General features: G+C 43.6%; 1 protein-coding gene and 1 non-coding gene across 2 annotated transcripts; one reads left to right on the top strand and one right to left on the bottom strand.

The window, feature by feature from the left end:
- Window positions 1–10522: 10522 nt before the first annotated feature.
- Window positions 10523–10629, bottom strand: LOC144999042 (small nucleolar RNA R71). Its single transcript, XR_013660569.1, has one exon. It is a non-coding gene; the product is annotated as a small nucleolar RNA R71 (small nucleolar RNA).
- Window positions 10630–11745: 1116 nt separating this feature from the next.
- On the top strand, window positions 11746–12423 carry LOC145046118 (uncharacterized). Its single transcript, XM_078994401.1, has one exon. The coding sequence runs from the start codon at window positions 11746–11748 to the stop codon at window positions 12421–12423; it is 678 nt and encodes a 225-aa protein (XP_078850527.1).
- Window positions 12424–14437: the final 2014 nt, after the last annotated feature.

Here is a 14437-nt window from a genome sequence, read left to right as displayed (position 1 = left end):
AAACCACCAAGTGAAACCTTCTAGACATCCCATGAGTGTCAAAATTCGAGCTTTACATGTTTATCAGGCTTGGGAAGGTTAGATATGTGGATCAAAGGAACAGATCTGACCTCAGGAGGTCAATTGAGTTTGTGCATGGCATGAACTCGCCAAGTCCAAGGGCAGACTCGCCGAGTAGGGCTAGGGTTTCCCGTAAATCACTCAGTGAGTAGACTTGCCGAGTTAGGGGAATAACTCAGTGAGTCAGAGAGGGATTAGAGGACTGGGGTTCAAGGCGGAACTCGCCGAGTTGATCTTGAGACTCGGCGAGTTGAGTCGGGGTGGCCCCGCGATTCATTCCAGGTGTGACTTGTCGATCAAGGGGATGGACTCGACATGAAAAGCGATACTAGAGAGTTAGTGGACACGTGTAGACTCGCCGAGTCGCCCAAGTGCACTCGACGAGTTAGGTCAAAGTTAGACCATTGACTTTGTGGACTTTTAGGGATTGGTCAACAATGGGATATTTGAGTAAAGAGAGGGGTAAAATGTCTTTTACCCATCTGAGGATGCAAAGAGAGGGTTGGGTCTAGTCTCGAGAGTTATATTTATGAGCATGTCTTATTTTATGTGATTAGGCGGAGGCTAGACTATACTACTACCGAGTCAGGGATTCACCGAGACATCTGAGGTGAGTCGTCTCACTATACTTTACCGTGAGTGGTAATTAGAGTTATGTGACAGAGTTATTGTATGCTACTTATGTGTTGTGTTGCACTGCATTATTTCTATGTGAGTTATGCCATGTGTATATCAGAGATAGAACCGGAAGGTTCACAGAGCTAGGACCAGAGGGTCCACAGAGTTAGGGCCCAAGGGCCCACAGAGTTATAGCCTCAAGTGGCTAGTATGTGTTATGTATGGTATTTTGGGGAACTCACTAAGCTTTATGCTTACAGTGTTATGTGATATGTGTTTCAGGTACCAGTGATGATCGCGGGAAGGCGCCGACATGATTCGTACACACTCACGGGACTTTACGTATTTTTATCTTGGGAAATATTTTGTGAAACGAAGATATGATACAATGAGATTTTGTTAATAAATGTGTTTTAAAATGCGAAAAATTGTCTTAAATTTTACGGTGTTACAATTTGGTATCAGAGCCAGGTTTGAGGGATTCGGATGCATCTTCGGGCGTATCTGAACTTAAACTGAGGATTTGAGGAAAAATTTGATAATAAAGTAAATTTTTTTAACGAGTAAAAAGAGTTTTCAGACAAACAGAGAAGAGCAGTGTGTACGATCAGCCAGCGCCCGAACTATGATTTCCCAAAATACCCTTACAATAAGTGCTAAAAGATATGTTATGCTATGCTATATGATGAATTATGTTATGCATGCTAGACTAGACTAGGTATTCTTATTAGGACTAGAGTGGCCTGATATATGATGCCTTAGTCTAGGGGTTTTGTTGCTAGAGATGCTTGAGAGTGTTTAGATAGCAGCGAGGAGCTTATGAGAGATCTACTAGTGAGTAGTAGATGATTAGACAGAGTAACATACTTGGGATTTGGGACTATGGGAGGAGGACTTGGGATGAATGTTGATGCGGTATGGATGGTAGTATTAGGCCCGTACTACTGAAGATATCGGGTCAGTGCGCAGTCTAAGTATGAATCCTTAGGGTACGAAAGATCAAGCAGGATTGGGATATCGAGTGTGTGTACACCGGAGCGAATTCCTGATATCTTATGTTGTATTTTAGAGAGGCATCATGGTAGGGACACACCAGGGACCAGAGACCGGTGGAGGGGGCGTGAGCGACGAGGAGCTCCGCCAGATGATACATTATGAGGTGGTTGTTGCCATCTGCGATGAGATTCCAGAGATGTTCGGGTCTATCAAGACCACCGTGATAGAGACATTCGATGAGAGATACGCTGCTCTTTCTGAGGCTGTTGTTGCTGCGTCCACTGTAGCTATAGCTGCGACGAGGCCGCAGGGTGGTGATGCGTTGATGTTCTGAGAATTCAGCAACATGAAACCACTAGAGTTCGATGGGACCCAGGACCCGATTGCAGCGATGAGGTGGATATCAGACATAGAGGGGTGTTTCTTTACTTGCTCATCACCTGAGCATTTAAGAGTCTGGTTCACGCTGAACCAGCTTCGCTTGGGAGCAAAGGACTGGTGGAAGTTTGTGACTTCGCATTATTCACCTACTGAGCTTGCTGCAGCGACTTGGGAGAGGTTCACTGCTATGTTCCAAGATGAGTACGTTCCCCAGGTGGAGAGAGAGCGGTTGGCCCAGGAGTTTCTAACCCTCAAGCAGGGTACTGATTCTGTCACAGTGATTACGAGGAAGTTCCATGAGCGGGTGTTGTTTTGCCCAGAGCACGTGTCCTCCGAGCAGGAACGTATGAGCCGCTATCTGAGTGTTTTGAGGAGGGATATATGGGAGTTCGTGGTGAACTCGACGTACCGGACATTTGCTGAGCTTCAGGAAAATTCCCGGAAGAGGGAGATAGAGCTGGAGACCTAGGCTAGGGAGGAGGCTGAGTCTCAGGGGAGGGATCGGCGACCGGCATAGTCTCAGCCGACAGCCAAGTGGGCTAAGCCCACTGATTCGAGATCTGGGAGCCAGGAGGGCCACACTTGTGGCAAGTGCGGCAAGAGTCACGATGGGGGTGTGCAGAGTAGGGTCTTGCTACAAATGTGGCAAGGAGGGGCATATGACCAAGGATAGACCCAAGGGGTTTGCAATATGTTTTCACTACAACCAGACCGGACATCGGAAGGCAGAGTGTCCACAGTTGCGAGGGACGGCTCAAGGAGCATCTCAGGGGTCCGCCCCTGCTGCAGTGAGAGCTACAGACAGTCGACCCGTGAAGACCGAGGCACCGAACGCATGAGGGAGAGCCTTCCAGTTGACTACGGAAGAGGTTCGTGCAGCGCCCGATGTCGTGGCTGGTATGTATTCTTTCATGTATTTACTTTTATGTTGAAATATTGTGCTTATATTATGATATGTGTAGGTACTTTTCTTGTGAGTTCTGTACCTGCCTTAGTGTTATTTGACTCGGGGGCGAGTCGGTCTTTTGTATCTTTGACTTTTAGTCAGCACATCAGTATTAGTCAAGAGGCGTTGAGTCGACCCCTGAGAGTTTCCATAGCCGACGAGAGAGCGGTGTATGCCACCGAGGTGATCCAAGGGTGTGTACTTGAGATTTTCGGTGTTGAGTTTTCGATTGATCTAGTTCCTATTGCGATGGGAGATGTTTCTGTCTCGTGGGCATGGATTGGTTGAGAAAATTTGGAGCAGTTATCGAAGTCGATAGACAGTTGGTGACCATATGAGACCCTAGTCGGGGAGTTCTTACAGTGTATGGTGAGGGTACGCGTTTTGGGTCGCCATTTTGTTCAGCCGCTAGAGCGAGGTAGAGTCTACAGCAGGGCTGTAAGGGATTTGTAGCGTATGTGATGGATATGAGGGTTGATTTAGAGAGACCGAGGTCAGTAGATAAGGTTTCGATAGTGCGTGAGTTCCCGAATGTATTTCCGGAGGAGTTACCGGGTGTGCCTCCCAAGAGGCAGGTTGAATTTGGTATCGATTTGGTTCCAGGGGCTGCACCTATAGCCAAGGCGCCCTATCGCCTTGTGCCTCCAGAGATGCAGGAGTTATCCTCACAGCTTCAGGAGCTGTTGGGGAAGGGGTTTATTCGGCCATGCAGTTCGCCATGGGGAGCACCTATCCTTTTTGTTAAGAAAAATAATGGCTCACACCGAAAGTGCATTGATTACAGGGAATTGAACAAGCTGACGGTCAAGAACCATTACCCGTTGCCGAGGATCGACGATTTGTTCGATCGGTTACACGGAGCTTCTTGGTTCTCCACGATCGATTTGATGTCTGGATATCATCAGGTGAGGGTGCGAGATGAGGACATCCAGAAGATAACATTCAGGACTCGTTACGGGCATTACAAGTTCGTGGTGATTCGTTTTGGGCTCACCAATGCACCAACGGTGTTCATGGATCTCATGAACAGGGTGTGCAGGCCGATGTTGGATTGTTCGGTGATCGTGTTCATTGACGACATATTGGTGTATTCGAGATCCAGAGAGCAACATGAGGAGCAATTGAGAGAAATCCTCGGAGTTTTGAGAACGGAGAGGCTTTATGCCAAATTCTCCAAGTGTGATTTCTGGTTATGGGAGGTCCAGTTCCTAGGGCATCTCGTTAACCAGAAGGGAATATTGGTCGATTCGGCCAAGATTGTGCGGTAATGAGTTGGGAGGTGCCGAGGTCACCGATAGAGATCAAGAGTTTCCTAGGGTTGGCAGGCTATTACCGCAGATTTATTAGGGATTTCTCCAAGATCGTCTTGCCACTCACCAAGTTGACCCGGAAGGGTGTTGCTTTTTCATGGGGCCCAGAGCAGCAGGCCTCCTTCGAGACACTTCGCCAGAGATTATGCGAAGCCCCGGTGTTAGCTCTTCCGGAGGGAATGGAGGATTTCGTGGTGTATTGTGACGTGTCGATATCAGGGTTGGGAGCGTTGCTTATGCAGAGGGGGCACATGATAGCATATGCATCGAAGCAGCTGAAGCCTCATGAGACGAGGTATCCCACCCACGATCTAGAGCTATGAACAGCAGTGTTCGCTCCCAAGATCTGGCGTCACTATCTGTATGGGGTCCGGTGTACCATATACACGGATCACAAGAGCCTGAAGTACTTGATGGATCAGCCCAACCTGAATATGCGACAGAGGATATGGTTGGACGTGGTAAAGGATTATGATTGCGAGATCCTGTACCGCCCGGTTAAGGCTAACGTGGTAGCCGATGCCCTGAGCTGTAGGGTGGAAAGCGCCCCGATGCGGGATGTTTGCATGAGATTGATAGTGATGACTCCAGTGTTGGACACCATTCGAGGGGCCCAGGTTGAGAATGTGAGACCAGAAAACCATAAGAGGGTGCGTGTTATCAGGCAGATATCGGAGTTCGTTACCGATAGTCGGGGCTTATGACATTTTAGGGTCGGATTTGGGTACCGTTTGTGGGCGGGACACGTACCATTTTGATGGAAGAATCACATTGATCGAAGTTCTTGATCCATCTCGAGGCCACTAAGATGTATTTGGATCTGAAGAAGGAGTATTGGTGGCCGTGTATGAAGAGGGACGTCAAGTGGTTCATTGAGAGGTGCCTAACCTGTCGTAGGGTTAAGGCCGAGCACCAAACACCGCACGGTAAGTTGCAGCCATTAGAGGTTCCCGAGTGGAAGTGGGAACAGATTACTAAGGAATTTATCACCAAATTTCCGAGGACTGTGAGGAGCATCGATGCTATTTGGGTGATTGTAGATAGGTTGACAAAGAGCACTCATTTCCTTGATACCAGTGAGAGGTCTTCCGCAGAGAGGTTGGCAGAGATGTACATGAGGGAGGTGGTATCGCAACATGGAGTGCCGATCTCGATTGTCTCAGATCGAGATGTGCGTTTCACTTCCAGATTCTGGAAGAAATTTCATGTGGAATTGGGTACGAGGCTGCATTTTAGTACCGCATATCACCCACAGATTGACAGGTAGTGCGAGCGGATGATTCAGACTCTTGAGGACATGCTACGAGCATGTGTGTTGGATTTCGGTGAAAGTTGGGACACGTATTTGCCCTTGGCAGAGTTTTCCTACAACAACACCCATCATTCGAGCATTGGTATGCTACCCTTTGAGTTGTTGTATGGGAGGAGGTGTCGGACCCCCGTTTGCTGGGGAGAGGTAGGGCAATGTGTTATGGGTAGTATAGAGATTGTGCTTCAGATGACTGAGAAGATACAACAGGTCAAACAGAGGTTGTTGACCACTCAAAGTCGTCAGAAGAGTTATGCGGACAGGCGCCGGTCTGAGCTCGAGTTTCAGGTTGGCGACTTCGTGCTCCTGAAGGTCTCTCCTTGGAAAGGAGTGATCCGATTCAAGAAGAGGGGCAAGTTGGGGCCCCGCTATATTGGTCCTTTTAGGGTGACCGCAAGAGTAGGCAGGGTAGCCTATCGTTTGGAGCTACCTGCAGAGTTGGGTCAGATTCATGACACCTTCCACGTGTCGCAGCTGAGAAAGTGTATAGCCGACGAGTCTGCAGTGGTACCATTAGAGGATATTCAGGTGGATGTGAGCCTGAACTATGTTGAGAGACCGGTGGCGATTAGGGATCGGAAGATCAAGGTTTTGACGAACAAGGAAGTGCCTCTGGTGCAGGTCCAGTGGCAACATCGGAAAGGGTCAGAGCTGACTTGGGAGCCGGAGTGTGAGATGCGTGAGCAGCATCCAAAGTTGTTTGTAGAGTGAGACTTCGAGGGTGAAGTGTTATTCTAGTGGGGGAGAATTGTAACATCCGGATTCCCAAGTATATTATTTTATTCTTTTATTTTGGAGTTTGTGGAGGGACTCGACGAGTTGGTGCTTAGACTCGCCGGAGTAGGGTCGCAGATTCTCATCCGGGTTCATGACTGGACTCGGCGAGTCCATGAGTGGACTCAGCGAGTCCACGCTGATTAATGAAACCCTAATTTCCAGGGTTTGGGACCTATTTAAAGGCCCTTTGGGTAGTCATTTGTGGCTACCAAACCCCAAAGAGAAACCCTAAAAGAGCTAGAGCGATTGTGAGAGGAAATGAGCCATTTCTTGATCTTTGTGGTTGATCCATGCAAGAAGGAGGTGTTTCCAGCTTAGAGGAGACCAAGGAGGTGATGCATCTGTGGATTTCGAGCTAAAGACTTCATCTTTGAGGTACTATATCGCCCCTTTATCTGTTTTGCTGGAGGAATCAATAGATGTAGAGTTTTCATGTCCTTTAATGGAAGAAATTGTGAGGATATGGCCCCTATTCTCTTTGAGACTTCGGACTTGGACCCATAGTGGTCTAAAGAGCTTATCTCAGCTTGCTTTATGTTAAGCTACAGAGGTGTTGAACTTAGGATGTTATTTTTGGGGCTAAATCACCAAGTGAAACCTTCTAGACGTCCGATGAGTGTCAAGATTCGAGCATTACGTGTTTATCAGGATTAGGAAGGTCAGATCTATGGATCAAAGGAACAGATCTGACCTCAGGAGATCAATTGAGTTTATGCATGGCATGAACTTGCCGAGTCCAAGGGCAGACTCGGCGAGTAGGGCTAGGGTTTCCTGTAAATCACTCAGTGAGTAGACTTGTCGAGTTGAGGGAATAACTCAGTGAGTCAGAGAGGGATTAGAGGACTGGGGTTCAAGGCGGAACTCGCCGAGTTGATTTTGAGACTCGGCAAGTTAAGTCGGGGTGGCCCCGCGATTCATTCCAGGTGTGACTCGTCGAGCAAGCGGATGGACTCGACATGTCAAGCGAGACTAGAAAGTTAGTGGACTCGTGTAGACTCGCCGAGTCGCCCAAATGCACTCCACGAGTCAGGTCAAAGTTTGATTGTTGACTTTGTGGACTTCTAGGGATTGGTCAACAATGGGATCTTTGAGTCAAGAGAGGGATAAAATGGTCTTTTACCCATCTGAGGATGCTAAGAGAGGGTTAGGTCTAGTCTCGAGAGTTATATTTATGTGCGTATCTTATTTTATGTGATTAGGCTGAGGCTAGACTATACTGCTAACGAGTCAGGGATTTACTAAGACATATGAGGTGATTCTTCTCACTATAATTTACCTTCAGTGGTAATTAGAGTTATGTGACAGAGTTATTGTATGTTACGTATGTGTTGTGTTGAACTGCATTATTTCTATGTGATTTATGCCATGTGTGCATCAGAGATATGACAGGAAGGTTCACAGAGCTAGGACCAGAGGGTCCACTGAGTTAGGGCCTACAGAGTTATAGCCTCGAGTGGCTAGTATGTGTTATGTATGGTATTTTGGGCAACTCACTTAGCTTTATGCTTACAGTGTTATGTGTTATGTGTTTCAGGTACCAGTGATGATCGCGGGAAGGCGCCGACATGATTCGTACACACTCATGGGATTTTATGTATTTTTATCTTGGGAAATATTTTGTGAAACGAAGATATGATACAATGAGATTTTGTTAATAAATGTGTTTGGAAAATGTGTTTTAAAATGCGAAAAATTGTCTTAAATTTTACGGTGTTACATTGATGTTGTTCCAAGCATCAAAAATGTCATTGAGATGGTTTGTGAAAAAACTAATGTTATTGATATGTTCATAATTAGTTAATTATTTAGCCTACATTTTTATTCATTTTTAACTAATTATGTATATAATGTGGACAAAGGGTACTTAATAATGTTTAAATTTAGTTTTCAGTCCAAAAGACATGCTTGGGAGTGAAAGGGAACAAGGGGAAGTAATTAGAGACCAAAGAATGAAGAATGAAGGACAAAAGCCTTCCTACTCGGCGAGTTCTCGAGCCTACTCGGCGAGTACAAGAGAATACTCTAGAAGATAAGTCAAGACTCCTAGTATGAGACGGATAACTAGCATCTACTCAGCAAGTTGGGTTTGCTACTCGCCGAGTACACCCTGTTTTGATATAATTATAAATACTAAACTATTATCCGATTGGAAAGGACTTTTGGCGATTTTAAGAGCTGAACCTGCGAAAAAGAACCCTTGGAGGTGCTAAGGAACCCTAATCTTCAATCCTTGGCAGAATCAAGGCAATTTGGTTAATCATTCCACTTAGCTTTAGGATTTAAGTATGTTTAGCTTAGTTAAATCTGCTTATGAGTTTGTTTTTATCATGAATATGAACTAAATTCATTTTGTTTCTGTTGGGGAAGACTAATTTACTCCTATTGTTTATAATATAATTTTTGATTGATTATTATTTGGTGATTTTATTAAATTAAGTTTGTTAAAGAACCTTATGCATTAATGACAACTATTTTCTGTTAATTGGAAGGTAATTAAGCTGCATGAACATCTCTTGATTATTAACCTCATATGTTATGTGAACAATTGATCATATGCTTAAGAGTAATGAATATGAAATTAAGATTAATTAGAGAATAGGTAAATTAATGTGTGAGCTTGTTTTGAGAAACCAACAAACAAGAGGTTAATTGAAACACCAACTTGATTAACTAATTACAAATCTTATTTAATCCAAATAATTGAACTAGGGAATTAATTAGTTTAAACAGTTGGCCACTGCTTGAATTGATTAATTGTCTAAGGGTTAGGAGTAATGAACATGAACCTAACCACTATAGTTGGTAACCAATAATAATTAATTTATCATTAAAATAACCATAAGAGTGAATTAGTTGAACCTAAACAGAAACCCTTTAATAAATTTGTGAATTTGTCATTTGCTTTAATTGTTAGTTAGTTAATTGTTTTAAGTGCTATATTTAAGTTTCTAGTCTTGTAAAACTAGAGAAAAAACCCTTTTACTTTTATTACTTGCTTAGTGAAAATTAGTTATTAGATTAATTTCCGTTCTCTGAGTTCGACACCCTACTTATCCAACTATACCACTAAAAGACAGGTTCACTGCCTTTGTGTGCTTAATTTATTAACTAAAAGTAGGATTAAAACTAGTTCGTTTCACACACACATCAAGTTTTTGGTGTCGTTGCCAGGGAAGGGTTCTAAATAATTTATCTAATTTCAATTTTTTTCGATCCTTTGTGTGATTTTACAGGCACAAAGTTAATTTATTGCAGATTAGTAATTAGTAGTTAGGTTTTAGCATCTAAATTAGTTTTTATTTCAAGTTTGAAGTCTTTCCAAAATACACTGCTACTCGTCGAGTGCATTCGCACCTACTCGGCGAGTACAACTTTTAGCTTTTATATTTTGTTTTTTAGTACAGTTTTTTTTTGTTCTTTTTACGTTTTTATCTTGTTTATTTTAGGACTTTCATGACCAGAGGATCAAACACCCCGCTGGTACACCCGTTTGAAGATCCTGAATCTGCATTGAGAAGAAACAGAGGAAAGGACGTGGAAAGCTCGAGTACACCAAAGAAGTCACCTTTGTCTAATTTGAAGACTGTTTTTGGGAAGAAGAAGAGCAGCAAATCAGGAGCATCCAACACATCTTTAGAAAGCGAAGACCCGATCAAGGAAGACACCGAGTACGACACCGAAGAAGAAGAAGAACCCACATACCGGCACACCTTCGATTCCGGCAACGAGTTAGCTCATACCATGGCTAACATTGATGAAATCCCATGGGAGGAATGGAAGAAGAGGATCCGCGATGACACTGGCCCGGGATTTGTGCAACCCGCAATTCCCGCTGCTGCTACTTTCAAGCTAAAGGGCCACATACTCGCCCAACTTAACGAAATTCCTTTCTATAGAAAAGACCATGAGTATGCCTCCAAGCATTTGGATAAAGTCAATGATGCAGCTGATTACTTCGATATTCCAAATGTGCCTCGCGAGACTCAGCTACTTCGCATGCTTCCAGTGACATTCAAAGGTGCTGCAAAAGACTGGCTCAAGTCACTTCCCCCCAGATCAGTCACTACATGGTCCAAGATGAAAAAAGAATTCATTGATCACTTTTGCCCACCTTCCAAGATAGCCAAACTGAAGAAAGAAATAGCTAACTTTTAACAACAAACTGGAGAGTCACTATATGAAGCTTGGGAGAGGTACAAGAGCTTACTAAGAAACTGCACACACCATGACCTAAATAGCCAGCAAGAAGTCTCCATTTTCTATGACGGAGTCAATGTCACAACTAGGCAGTTACTTGACTCGTAGGGCCCGCTCACAAAGAAGCCACCCCCGGTGATCAAGGAATTAATTGAAGAATTCTCTAAGCACTCTAGAGAATACCACAACCCAAGAAATGATGTTACTAGGGAAGCTGCATATGCAGTTACTGAAGACTTATCCACGGTCATGGCTATGCTAAAAACCATGGATAAGAGGATGGATCAAATGGATCAAACGATCCATGCTATTCGGGTGGGTTGCGAAAATTGCAATGGACCTCATCTTACTACAGACTGGGACTTGGATGAAAATGGCAACAAAAAGGTGCAAGTATGTTACTCAAGTGGGGAGCGATATGATGAAGACTGGCGAAAACCAAAGAAAGAGTGGCTCCCATATGAATAGTACAAGAAGGCTAAGGAGGAGAAGTACAAGTAGAAAGGAAGAGGTTTTACCAAAAGGAGGAGCCGACACAAGAAAGAAAACCAAGTTTGGAAGAGATGCTTACCAAATTTGTAGCTGCTTCAGAAAAGAGACATAGTGATCATGATGCTGCCATTCAAGAAACAAGAACTATCCTTAGAAACCAGCAAGCATCCATTCATAACATAGAAACGCAGCTGGGGCAACTTGCTCAACAAATAAACCAAAGATCACCGGGCGAACTCCCTAGTAAAACCGAAAATAACCCACGAGGCGCGCACATAAATATAGTTACAACAAGAAGTTGGAAAATAATCACTCTTTTGGCCCCTATTCAGAAAGAAGCACCTAAAGAATCACAAAAGGAGGAGGCAGAAAATCAAGCAGAAAATCAAAACCTTCAATCTGACAGCTCTACTCGCCGAGTACCAAACATGGACTCGGCGAGTACAATGCCAAATCCGAAGGAACAGGTCCCTAAAAAGTTGTATCAACCTCCAATTCCATATCCAACCTGAGCTAAGAATGAGAAGCAGGAAGAGGAGTACCAGAAGTTTCTAGATCATATCAAGGCTCTTCAAATCAACATACCCTTCATTGAAGTTATCGTCCAAATGCCAAAATTTGCTAAGTTCCTTAAGGAACTTCTCACTAATTAAAGGAAGATGGAAGAAGTGAAGAAGGTGGTCCTCAATGAAAACTGCTCAGCTGCTATGCTAAATAAGCTACGAAAGAAGAAGGGTGACGCGGGGAGCTTAACTCTACCTTGCCAATTTGGCAACTTGGATACAATTCATGCCTTAACCGATTCGGGAGCAAGTGTGAACTTAATGCCATATTCATTCTTCAAGAAGATGGATCTCCCGGAACCAAGACCAATTCGCATGGCAATTCACTTAGAAAACAAGACAGTCACTTTTCCAAGAGACATATGCGAAGACTTACTCGTCAAGGTGGACAAATTCGTCTTTCCCACTGATTTTATAATTCTAAATATGGAGGTGGATCCTCAAGTCCCGATCATCCTCGAAAGACCTTTCCTCAACACTGCGAGTGCTATAGTAGACATGAGGGATTCAAAGCTTACTTTGCGGGTAGGTGATGATTCTGTAACTTTTGGGGTTGATCAAGCCATGAAGTATGCAAGGAACAGTGACGACACGGCTTTCTCAATTGACATGCTAGACAAACTATTGGAGGAGTGCATAGGTGAAGATTCCAGCAAGTCCACAATTGTTGATGAAGAATTTGATGCAGAAAAAGACTTAATGGAGATCGAAAGGTTGCTGGAAGAAGTTGAATTTGAAGAAATAGTCGAACAATCTGAGAGCCCTACTCGCTGAGTAGGGCCGATCTACTCGCCAAGTTCCTCCTTTAAAAAGGAAGAATTCGTAAATGCAGCCACAAACTCGCCGAGTACCCTACCTGCACTCGGCGAGTCCAACATCAGAACCAAATATCTGAGCTTAAAACATTACCAGAACATTTGGAGTATGCTTTCCTTGAAGAGGGCAACCAAAAGCCAGTAATCATAGCCTCTGACCTGTCCAAATCTGAAAAGGAAGAGCCCGTGCAAGTGTTGAAGAAATGGAAGCAGGCCATAACATGGAGCATCACCGACATTAAGGGAATAAGCCCATCTTATTGCTCTTACAAGATCAATCTGGAAGAAGTAGCAAAGCCGGTTGTACAGCAGCAAAGAAGATTAAACCTGAATATGCAAGAAGTGGTCAAGAAGGAAGTGGTTAAACTCTTAGATGTGGGAATTATCTATTCCATATCCGACAGTCCGTGGGTGACTCCGGTCCAAGTGGTGCCTAAGAAAGGAGGGATAACGGTCATAACCAACAAGAAGAACGACCTAATTCCGACACGAACGGTAACCGGTTGGAGAGTGTGCATCGATTATCGAAAGTTAAACGATGCCACTCGTAAAGACCATTTTCTCTTACCTTTTATTGATCAAATGTTAGAAAGATTATCGGGTATAGTTACTATTGCTTTCTAGACGGATTCTCGGGTTATTTTCAAATACCCATAGACCTAATGGACCAAGAAAAGACCACATTTACTTGCCCAAGTGGGACTTTTGCTTATAGGTGCATGCCCTTTGGGTTATGCAATGCACCCGCGACTTTTCAAAGGTGTATGACTGCCATATTCCACGACATGGTTGAAAAATTCATGGAAGTTTTTATGGACAACTTTTCTGTTTTTGGATCTTCTTTCCATGACTGTCTCACAAATCTTGACTTAATGCTTGCTAAGTGTGAAAAAACCGAATTGGTCCTTAACTGGGAGAAATGTCACTTTATGGTTAAGGAGGGTATAGTGTTGGGCCACAAGGTTTCGAAAATGGGAATTGAAGTGGATCGGGCAAAGATTGACACCATTACCAAATTACCCCCACCAACTAATGTGAAGGGTATTAGAAGTTTTCTAGGACACGCGGGTTTTTACCGGCGTTTCATAAGAGATTTTTCCAAAGTAACTAGACCTTTGACACAATTACTATTAAAAGATGCACCATTTAATTTCACTAAGAGTGTTTAGAGGCATTTGAATTTTTAAAGGAAAAATGAACTAATGCCCCGATCATTGTTGCACCAAACTGGAGTTTACCCTTTGAAATTATGTGTGATGCTAGTGATTTTGCATTAGGAGTTGTCCTTGGTCAAAGGGTTGATAAGCACTTTCGACCCATATATTATGCTAGCAAGACTCTAAATCCATCCAATGAAAATTACACCAACACGGAAAAAGAATTATTAGTTGTGGTGTACGCTTTTGATAAGTTCCGTCCTTATTTAGTTTTATCTAAAACAACTGTTTTTACTGACGACTCTACTATCAAGTATTTATTTGCCAAACAGGATGCCAAGAAAAGACTGATACGATGGTTGCTACTTCTTCAAGAGTTTGACATAGAGATACGAGACAAAAAGGGAATGGAGAATGTAGCAGCTGACCAATTGTCAAGGCTTGAAAAGCCGCGATTACATGAAGATAGAGTTGACGATGATTTTCCGAACGAGTATATTATGGTGACCGTGGGAGAAGAACCATGGTTTGCAAATATACCTAATTACTTAGCTATCAATTACATCCCAAAAGATCTCAGAAGTCAACAAAAGAAGAAATTCTTTTCTAGAGATAAAATATTACTTTTGGGATGAACCACATCTTTTTCGAAGCTGCACGGATGGGATCATACGAAGATGCGTGTTCGGGAATGAAAGCCGGAAAATATTAGAGCATTGTCATAGCGGGCCCACAGGTTGACATCATGGAGCACATTACACTGCAAAGAAGATCTTTGACATTGGGTTTTATTAGCCCACAATTTTTAAAGATGCA

The sequence above is a fragment of the Lactuca saligna genome, chromosome 5 (assembly GCF_052625555.1).
Source record: "Lactuca saligna cultivar CGN05327 chromosome 5, ASM5262555v1, whole genome shotgun sequence".
In the NCBI taxonomy this organism is placed as follows: Eukaryota; Viridiplantae; Streptophyta; class Magnoliopsida; order Asterales; family Asteraceae; genus Lactuca; species Lactuca saligna.
Note: the sequence above shows the minus strand (reverse complement) of the source record. Positions and strands in the feature narration are given on the sequence as shown.